The following is an 11,217-nucleotide window of genomic DNA, read 5'->3' on the forward strand; positions in this document are numbered from 1 at the left end:
TCGGCTTGTAGTCCTTGGCTTTGGGCAACACTTTCCGAAGCCTTGGGGTCCTTTGCCAACCCTCAGAACCTGAAGAGTGAATTTACTTCGTTGCCCTCGGCCAATCCACGCAGCAACAACTGGCGTCTTCTGTAGGAATGTGGTTGCTAAGATGACCCCCACTTCAGGATAAACAATAATAACACTCTAGATCCAAACCCCCTTTAAGCTTGGAGGTCATGGTGAGGAGAGCTTGGAACAATCCGAACCTACTTATCTACGAGCAGTTTTAGGCCGTCCTCGATCGTTTGGATTTCCACACCCATGGCCGTCCTCGATCGAGCAGGAGGTCCCTCTCAAGGCGACCGCCCCCGTGGGGTGTCAAAGGATTAGGGCTGACACGAGAACATTGAGGTACCGACCCTCGGCCATGGTAATCCGTTGGCCGAACTATCAGAATTGGGCAACAACTGCCTCCTAGATTCCCCATGAAGGAATAATTGTCCTCCTAGCCGAAGGGAAAGCATGCCCTCTCAATCAGAAGACAGTCATCAATCTTCGAAGCAGCATCACAGCCGTCGTAGGGAGGCCCCCAGGACGACGGATGGTAGTTCGATCGCCTTGGAGTTCATTCCCGAGGTGAGAGCCGACGCCACCCCACTCCACCTCCTGTCTTAGGTCTCAAGGACATTCTAAATAATCGTTGCGCCCGCAGAGGAGCGCGCGACTCTGTCTCAGAGTATTCAGGAATCCAAGCCAACACCCATCGGGTCCACGTAGACAAAAGTAGGGCCCATTCCCGTGCAAACCTAGGGCTTGCCGATTTGCGAGCCGAGATTGGTGCCGTCAAGGACAAGCTCCGCCAAGTTAAGGAGAGCCAAGCCGATGCCTCAACCAGTCACAGCAACTCCGCTGGACGGATGGACGCATTCACTCCAGAAATCATCTCAGAGCCTCTCCCCCCACACTTCAAGGCTCCCACACTAGAGATGTACGACGGAAGCACTGACCTCGATGACCACCTGGAGAGTTTCAGGGTCATCAATGCGGTGAAATTGATACTTTGAACCATGTAAAAAGTTTAAAATTGAGAGCTCAATTCTTTTATCAAACATCCAAAATAAGCATAGCACATACATTTATTATAGGGTAAATATGAAACGGTACACATGGTAGAAACAAATGTGGTACATGATAAAGATATAAAACCAGTAGATGCACTCCATACATGCATGGGTGACCATAGGTCATCCAGTGCTTTATTAGATTACTAATATAATGCCATCTACAACCTATTTCTAAGACTCTAGAGCAAGAGAATCAATTCCTTCAAGCATCTTTTCTTCAAAATCCATGTAATCAAATGGTTCAGGGACACTTTCTTTTACTTTCTCATATTCTATGGACCATTTCACTGAGCTCTTGTGATGTCTTGGGATGACCTGAAAGTGCACCTTCAAGACTTTGTAATGCTTCATGACATCTCCATCATAGCATCCAAATGTGATTAGATTTTTTCCTTCATCTAGGGCTTCAATCCTTGCGGCCGTGTTCGAAACAGTTTTTCCATCTGTGATCAATAAAAACACTAAAATTAGGCAAAAAAAATCTGTAAGATCTAAAAAACTGATGATTCAGTTGCAATTTTCGTATCATAATTTAATCCAAAAGAAACATATCCAACAAAATAAGTCTTCATCTCACTAAATATACATATATACATACATACCAGACCATGGTGACAACACTTCCTTACAACCATCCAATGAAATTAAACAGGAATACACCACTCCAGTGGTGTAAATAGAAGAAAAAAGAAGCGAATTCATATGATGTTTGGAATTGGAGGCGTTGCAACAGATATCTATGTGTTACCTAAAGCATAATTAAAGTGTACAGCGGAGCCTAGGCTCTTTCCATCTCCTTCAAGTACTTTCGTGCGATGAGACTCATGAACTACGGCCTTGTGGAAGAGGTTCGGAAGGTCTATAAGACAGTGAAAGAACTTCTTTGCAGGGGCATTGATCTCCTTCTCAGACTCAAGCTTACCAGTAAGTGCCATGATGATGTAATTAAAACAAAGTGAATTGTAATACACAATGGAAAGAAAGAGATTGAAGAGAAGAAATGATCTTTGTACACACAAACTGGATTTTATAAGCTAGTGATTAGGGGCCTGTTTGGGAGAGCTGGGTTGAAGATTCATTAAGATTGTCCAGCTGCTTTAAAGTGCTCTTATCTCGATAAGGTAGTACTTAAAGAGCTTGCAAAGGACATCCCTTCGGATGATCGACTGACAGATTTGAACTATTAGGGTTTTTCACCAAACGTGATTTATATTCTATGCAAGTGAGGCCCACCAAACTGGCACCAGCAGCATGGATCATAGCTGGGCTCCAGAACAGCATTATAATATATATTAATATATAAAGTGTCTGTTTGGCATAGATGCATTGCTCCAGAAAACAGCGATACATCAGCGTTATTTCGGAAAAAATGGTGTTCCAAGAAATGTCTATTTGTTTGAAACCGTTTTTCAAACGGTTTGGCCTAGTGTGATCATAGGTGTGCTTTAAGCCACACCTTGGAAATCAGGAAGGCATGGCCTGGAGCAACGCTGAATTTGGCATTTCCTGGAGCTGCAGCTTGTTGTTGCCAACAGGAATATGAGGTGGCAGTAATTGGGACATGATGGCATTGGATAATAGGTACTAGTGCTAAAAACGTTTCCTGGAGCATTAGTACCAAACAGAAAACATTATTGTTACTCTAAAAAACGTCCTACTTGACAGCAACGTTTCCAAACAAAAAAATGACACCATTTTTCTGAGAATACGGTGCTTCTAACCCACACATCAATAGCACCGTTTTGTAAGAAAATGGTGTTGTATCTGCAACATCGATGCCAAACATATAAAAAGTGGATACTTACATTAGGGACAAGTCGCAAGTATTAAATTGATTACATAACATTTTCTAAATCCCCTCTCTTATTTGGTCTGATCTCTCGTAGCCTTCTGCTTACTTGACCGTCGGAGTTTTCACCCCTAACATATCTCTTGAAGCCTCTGACATCTTCTTTATTTATCTCAATAAGTTGGACCCACTGACCTCGGATACTAAAAATTACGTTATTGCCTTCGACTCCACATTTGGCAGCAACAAAAATAATTAAATACATTTTTAAAAAAATTAAAAAATCAAATCCTAGCTTCTTTTCATTCAAAACAATGTTTTAAAAACATTGTTGATACGGGCGGTTGAACTGTTTGACCCTAAAACCTGCCATAATGTTAAGCGAACCGTTGAAATGTTTGAAAATTTGAAATTTGAAAATTATTTATTTTTTGTGAAATTTGAAAATTAAAACTAGTGCTCTTTTCAGTTTTCACATTCTCTCTCTACTTATGAAATTAAAGGACACACGAGAAAAATGACCATTGGGACGCGCAGGACCCATTGTTATAAAATAATTGTTGTTTAAAGGAAAAAGTAGGGAAACTTTTACGAACCTTGTATGATTTCCTTACATTTCTCTTCTTTTTTCTATCTTTTCCTTTAATTCAAATATAGCCTAAGGGTGAAATATAAAAACCAAGATTTTCAAAATTGGACCGGACTGGAAAAATTAAAAATTAGTCAGATGATCGGTTTCGTTTTTTCTCAAAACCGGATTTTTGCAAAAAAACATTAATTTGGTCAGCAAATCGCAGACCCAGGCGTTTGAACTGTTCAACAATTTTGACCATTTTTTATTTTTTTGTCAAAACAGACCAACCAACCATTCGATTCGAACAGTCGGACCATTCAACCCGAAAACCAGACTCCAAACTGATTTGGTGTCCGAATCGGTTTTAAAAACCTTGATGAAAACCTCTCTTTTAATTTTAAAAATGAAGATCTATAATCACCTCCCTTTCGTCATCTTCTTGGGTAAGAATTAAAGTTAAGAAACTAGCGTTGCTATCCCTCCGCATCATTCTACATAATCCAATCTCAAACTAGTCATGTAAATTCCAAATTAAGCGAACTGCCAAGATAATTAGGAATATGAGATTATGAGAACAGCCAAGATAATGGATTCTAAGAAACAAAAACGTTTCCTTCGTTCATTTGGCCCGAGCTGATTTTCAAGTTCCCTTCGATCGGCAGTTTAACATCAAGCCTCAGAGTAATTGCATTAATATTAGTGTGGTCTAAATTGTCATAGTTTCATGTTCAAACCAACTACCATCTGCTCCTATTATCATGCATGTAGTCAATGTCTCCAAGGCGGTTGATGGAGGTAGGAATCAACCATCAACAAAACGCTCCCAACACTGTCCTAAAAGTCCAATTCGACTGCAAATTGAAAGCATCTCCTTTGTTATTCATGGGCCAGATGTTCCTGCTGTACAGCTGAAATGGCTAATTGAGATGTTGGGACCGTATATGAGGAGCTGATTCGGACTCAGTTTATGGTACTTGTAATAATTCTGGTGTACAGCTTTCTGGTTTAGCCAATTCAAATGTCTTAATTTTTAATGGAAAATCGGATTTCACTACAGGAAAATGGGGTATAGCTATGGTCAAAAAAACCGTAGCTAAAACATGAATATAACCACATTTTATCCATGGCAAAAAGTTGAGCTTTAGCTATGGATAATTTGTCTGTGGCTAAAAGTTATTTTGTCCGTGGTTAAAAGATATTTATAGCCACGGTTATAATGTATCCATGGTTAGACCTGTTCATGGGCCGGGCCGGGTTGGGATCGGACTGGGCTTTTACTCATCATTAATGGAAATACGCTAGGCCCGAGCCCAGGCCCAGCCCGACCAACAGGCCTATAACATGGGCCCAAGCCCGACCCTGATAAAAAGCCTGAAGCCCGAGCCTGAGCCCGAAGCCCGACCTAATAAAAAAAATTACAATTTTCCCTATTCAAATTAGAATTAAAAATTCATATGGTTTTTTTCCTATTTAAATGAACAATGGGCCTACAAGATGGTTTTTTTCCCTTTCTTTTACATTTTAAAACACAATTTTACATTCTTAAATCAAAAAATTTATTCAAATGAACATAATCACATAACCCATTTTAAGTCTAATTTTAGGTCGGGCCGGGCTATTTTGACAAAACCCTAGCTCGGCTCGAATTTATTGCGGGCCGAGCTTTTTGGCCCAAGTTTAAGCCCGTAGGCCTATAAACATGTTTAAGCCCGTTCGGGGGCCGGGCCGGCCCGTCGACCTGGCCCATGAACAGGTCTATCCATGGTTATAAGCTACAAAAGTAGAAATTCAACTTTGTGTCCGTGGTTAAAAGTTGAGCTTTAGCTACGGACAATTTGTCTGTGGCTAAAAGATATTTATAACCACGGTTATATTGTATCTGTGGCTATAAGTTACAAAAGCAGAAGTTCATCTTTAGCTACGGACAATTTGTCCGTAGTTAAAAATTTTTCTGTCCATGGCTAAAAGATATTTATAGCCATGATTATAATGTATCCGTGGTTATAAGTTACAAAAGCAGAAGTTAACTTTAGCTATAAACAATTTGTCCGTGGTTAAAAGTTATTATGTCCGTGGCTAAAGAGCTATTTATCACTATAGCCACGGATAACTAAAAATTCCGTGGCTATAATTACGAAGTTAATCATCTTTAGCTACAATCATTTTATTCCTAGCTCATAAATAGTAATCATATAATATTCATTTAAAATATTTGTTATTTATTAATTACTTTTTATAGTAAATTAATAATTAAAATTTTATTAAAGTAAATGAATATAATTAATAATTAACAAATTATTAGCTCATCACTATTGCATAACAATAATAATTAATGATTTCTATTTAATAATAATTAAACTAGAAAATAAATTATTAATAATTTCATAAATACATTAATAAAAAGAAAATAATTTCTAAAATAGAAAAAAATAAGTATTAATTATTATTTTATTAGTTAAAACTAATCATCAAAAATTAATTTAATTATTTAAGTAAATTAATAATTAATAGAAAATAATATTGACAATTAAACTAAATTATTTAAATTCATAAATAAATTATTAATAAAGTAATAGTTATAAAATATAGATAAATAATTATTTTATTATATATGTATGTATTATACATATTTCAAAACAACATTATTTATTCTATATATAATAAAACATATAACACTAACCAATGTTTAGAAAGTTGGATGAGACTAGCTAGTCAGGTTATTGTTAAATCATGACCCAACCCTTAACCAATTCGATCATACACCTAACCCTATTTATCAAAAAAAAAAAAAAAAGCCAAAACCATCCACCAAACTGGTCTAACCCAAGAACTAATGAACTACTCTTGGGTAAGTTTTTTGCTACCTATGTGTTATAAAGTACTGAAGGCACCTTACCCTGCTATTTTAGCCATAAAACAAGGGTGATCATTTTAGTGAGCTGGAAAATTTCGCTCTTGGACCTAGATTTTGTGTTTAAGCCTTGGCCGAGGTCCGAGCCCTCATTAGAGCCCCAAATTTTAGGGTTGGGCATAGGACTAATACTTTAAACCCGCCTTGGGCTTAACTTGACCCACAAATATTTAACTATATGTATATTATAGATAATATATATGTTATTTTATATTACATAGAAATAGGGCATTCAATGGGTCAGGTTCAACCCCACGAACCCAATGTTCATGAACTGATTAAGTTGGTTATGGTTCTAGGAATTAGAACCAATGAGTTGACTTTGGTTCCAGATATATTGTCCCGATTATTATTGGTTTGGAATTGGTTCCACCTAGTCCTGAATCGATTCAAACCCGATCCAATAGTCGGATTTCTTCTCTTCTCCCCTCTTAGTGAAACCTTTTTGTGTTGTGACATTATCTTATTTAGGTCATAGTGACCAAAATCTAATGTTCAGTCTATAACACCAATGACCAACCATTCCCATTGACCTTTATTCACTAATGACATAGAGACAACAAACACGTTACAACCAAAGGCATGGGTCATGGCATATTTGGTGTTTCATTTTTCATCTCAAAAAGCAAAATGCCATGCCACAAACAATGAAAGCTAGAGGTACTCAAATTTGGTTACCGAAATGAAAACCAAATTGAACCAAACTAAATAAACAAATTTAGTTTGATTTATTTGATTCTTGGTTTGATGGTGACTTAGTTGGTAGGATCTTTAGTTGTCGTAGCAAAGACCTAGGATCAAATTCCGTTGCCACTAAGGTTGGAGGATATGGTACCTCCCATTGTGTAGTTCCTTGAAGCATACATATATATATGTGTGTGTGTATGTATATATATATATATATATATATATATATATATATATATATATATATATATATTATACATATTAATAATAATATATTATTCACGAGTTTATAAATACTAATATAAGTGGATCCAAACCGAACCAAACTATATTAAATTCAGTTTGGTTATGACATAGTTTGATTCAATCTAGTTCATAAAAATGGTTAAATTGAAATGCTAGTTAGGTTCTTAGGTTTTTTTTTTTTTTTTTTAAATGTTAGGTTCTTCGTTCTAACCAAATTGAATCGAACCAACTGAATGAAAACCACTAGAAATTTGTAGTTAAAAAATTTTATTAAATAACTAGTAAAAATCATTAAATAATTAAAATTTTTAAAATATAATTAAATAATTAATAAAATAAATTATTCAATTAAATTGTTAAATAACTAAATGATAGAATGATCAAATAATTAAATAATTAATAAAAAACTATTAATTATTGCTAAAATAGTATAGTAACCACGATAAATGATTAAGCAACTAAAAAGACATTAATATAATTAAGTGACTAAAACATTAGTGGATTATTGCAATTATATTAAATAAATTTAATTTTTCTTTATAAATGGTTGAGATTGAATGGAAGTAAAAAATTTGAATGACCCGCTAAAATAATTGATGTGAACTCTCTCCCGCGCACAAGAAACCCTTTTCCCTCTCTATTCAGCTTCTCTCATTTGCATCGAAAACATCCTTTTCATCTCCTCCCTCTTCTCTCATCTGCCTCTCTTCTGCCCCTCCCTCTTCTCATCTCCTCCGTCTCCTGTCTCTGTTGCCCCCTCCCTCTTTTTCGAGATGCTTCTTCTCACTCTTTTCAAATTCTGAGAAAAAAAGTGAGTTTCGCGGTTTCCCTCTCGAATTATGGCGGTTCTCGTTCTATTTCTAGGGTTTTAAAACTCATCTCTTATTTCAATTTCTGATCGGTTTCTCTGCCAATCTACGACTACGATGATTTACTCTTTTGCTTATTTAAGATCCTCTTCGTTTCAAGTTGCAGAGATTGAAACGTCGACAAAAGAAAGGTTGCTTCCTGAACTCTACTATATCTTTATGTTCTTCTAACGGATGGTGCCATAGCCATGCTTTCTAATGGGGAGGCGCAAGGAGCTGACTTGAAACCCATTCTTTAAGTTGTCGATATTATGTTAGTGAACACCCAGCAGCGAAGCAACAGCGAGCGGTAGATACTGCTCTCGGATGCGACGCATCTGCAACAAGGAATGCTTTTAACCCAGATGAATAGTTTGGTTAAATCGGGGAAACTGCAGAAAGGCTCGGTAGTTCGGCTTACCCAGTTTGTCTGCAATGTCATCCAGGGCCGAATGTGAGATCAGAATCCTTTCTTTTCTCACTAGTGTTTAACTTTATGAAAGTCCATTAAGTTAGATTTTTTCATCTTTTTATATAATTGTTTTGTTGCTTTGTTTTCCTGCAACTTGCTCCAATCATTTCTTGTTGTTAGCATGCACCCTTGGTTGTTAAATAATGGAGAAAAGGGAAGAAAAAAAAAATCAAATGCTCAGGCTTGTTTATACTTCTTTTCAAAGCAGAAAAATACCTTTGATTTGGAATTTCTGAGGACAAGAATGAATAAAAGGTTCGGTTCCATTTTCCAGTGGATCTCAGTAAAGCTTAGGGTGTTACTAGTTTGGGACTCCACTGAATTTCCCCTTGTTAGGTACATGAACAAATTCAAGATATGACGACATAACTAGAACTTTGGGTGACTCTGGTCTTATTTCTGACTTCTTGATTTGATTGGCTCCATGTGTGACATCTTCCTTCTTAGTCTTACCGCAAGGTGGTTAACCATTACCTATGACAGGTATTCAGTGAGGCTTTATTGCTGCTTGTCGTACTTTGTAAGTCTCAACCTTGTAATGAGAACCACCAAATCAACCTGCGAGCTGTGCACTTCACATTTTCTTTTGGATTGTGAACCTTCCTAGCTTTTATGCATATCTTTTGAGCCTTGATTCAAGGTTGGTGTCATCTAGTTTTTATTTTCATTGAGGGTAGATGTCTGAAAAGGAGAAGAATTCAGACATTCTGAAGTCAATTGGGGACATCTAATAAACATTTCTGTTTATGTCTTCCAAAAATAGCCTTATTGATGTTAATATCTGAGATGGTTCAAAGATATCACGTGATTGTCTTTGGTATGAGAAAGAGACACTGTATTTTAGTTTCTTTGTTGTATTTTAGTATTTCTTGGTCTCCAACTGGTTCTTCTTTATGTGGTCCAAGTGTTTGCTCCCCTGTCTATAGAAAAACTAATCTGTGAGATGAAATGGACCCTGTAATGTTTACAGTTCAGAACTAATCCAAATACTAAATTACTAGGTATAACCAAAACCTAGTACAACTGTACAAGTAGGAAGAAGAAAACTGATTTATCAGTAGTTGGATAGGTTGTACACCTCACTTGCGTTCTCATTCTCAGGAATATGACATTAACTGGTTTCCAATTCGAGGGAAGCCTTGACTTACGGTTACCATTTGTCTCTTTGGCAATCATAGGATGGAATTCTTTGTTCTCAACTCTTTTTCATTTTTGTTGGTCTTCTCATCATTTTTTCATTTTCCTTTTCCCTTTTACCCTAATATAAGTTTCAATTATCCAAAGAAGGCCCCTTCATTTGAAATTAGAACTTTAACCAAGAAGATGATAGAGTAATGGAAAGCTGAAGTTTGGTGTTTTCCTTTGTTGCATGCTGCTGGATCAATTTAAGTAGAGATGCATTCAAGGAATCAATGTTAGCCAAAAAGTGACTGTAAGGATGTTCTTTGAACATATTGGAGAAAGGTAGTTCTAATGGTGAGTAAATTACATAATTTTTGAAGTTGTTTCACATGTTCTCCTCTACTTGGATGAAGCATTATCAAACAGGTGTTGGAATCCAACATTGTATGGATCCCTATCTATCTTTTTCATTTTCTTTTACCCTTGCTTATTTTTGTCCTTTTAAGATACCTTTTATCTCCCTCCACTTCACCTTTGATGCATTCTTCCATTTATAAAAGAATAAAATGATTATATGAATTTGATGACTTCCAAAGATGATCTGCCAAGGAGTTGGGGTATAATACATTAATACCAGGCACTTGTCCAAAGAGATTTAATATCTTTGGGGTGGTCCCCGATTCTCCACCAGTTTCTGGTGAATTTAATCAAGTTAAACCTTGATGGATACAGTACGGTATAGGTGGATTTATCAGAGATTTTATTACCTATCTTCACATTTTTTTCATTATGTATTGCATATTTAATTAGATCATCAAATTAATCATTGTTCTAATTTTTTTCTTTGTATTTATTCGGGTACATGTTTCCTAAGAAAGATTTATCTAGGTAAGTGTACTTATGTAGATGAGATATCTAGGAAAATAAGCTTTTCCTCATCTTCATATAAATTTAAAAAAATACATAAGTTTCTTGGTCAATAAGAATCAAAATCCTATTGACTAACTTTTCTCCCTTTCAAAATAAAAAAAAATGCCCCCAAAATTGACCAAAAATATAATAATTAAATTAAACGAATTATTTAATTTATATGGTCACCTTACCGTGGAAAAACATTTATATGGCACGGAGTTAGGTGGTCAAGTAAGTGGCAAAATGGGTCATCAGAACCCGAATGAAAAAGTATAACCAAAAGCTTACCATTACAAGGGGTTTGATTAGCCAAAATATACATTTGGGTAAAAAATAAAACCTATTTGGATTGATGAAGAATCAAGGTCCTCCTTGTATGTGTCTCAAAGCCACTACATTCCAAAACCAAATGCATATAAGAAAATAGAAAATGATGTGAATGATGGAAAACAAAGGCATTATAACAAAAATACTTTACAAAATAGATTTGTTAGAAAAATTAAGTACCTATTCTCTGGACGCATAATTTATTTCCGCCATAGCTGTTGAT

General features: G+C 36.0%; 1 protein-coding gene and 1 long non-coding RNA gene across 2 annotated transcripts; one reads left to right on the forward strand and one right to left on the reverse strand.

Moving 5' to 3' along the window:
* Positions 1 to 1,277: 1,277 nt before the first annotated feature.
* LOC104608541 (MLP-like protein 43) lies at positions 1,278 to 2,041 on the reverse strand. Its single transcript, XM_010274575.3, has 2 exons — positions 1,855 to 2,041; positions 1,278 to 1,549 (listed from the first exon to the last, which is right to left on the reverse strand). Exons 1-2 carry the CDS (start codon positions 2,039 to 2,041, stop codon positions 1,278 to 1,280), a joined length of 459 nt encoding a protein of 152 aa, XP_010272877.1.
* Positions 2,042 to 7,912: 5,871 nt separating this feature from the next.
* Positions 7,913 to 8,825, forward strand: LOC104608542 (uncharacterized). The gene is made up of 2 exons (XR_737108.3): positions 7,913 to 8,124; positions 8,283 to 8,825. It is a non-coding gene; the product is annotated as an uncharacterized LOC104608542 (long non-coding RNA).
* The last annotated feature ends 2,392 nt before the right edge of the window (positions 8,826 to 11,217 follow it).

Source organism: Nelumbo nucifera, chromosome 5 (genome assembly GCF_055504915.1).
Source record: "Nelumbo nucifera cultivar China Antique chromosome 5, China Antique-T2T, whole genome shotgun sequence".
NCBI lineage: Eukaryota > Viridiplantae > Streptophyta > Magnoliopsida > Proteales > Nelumbonaceae > Nelumbo > Nelumbo nucifera.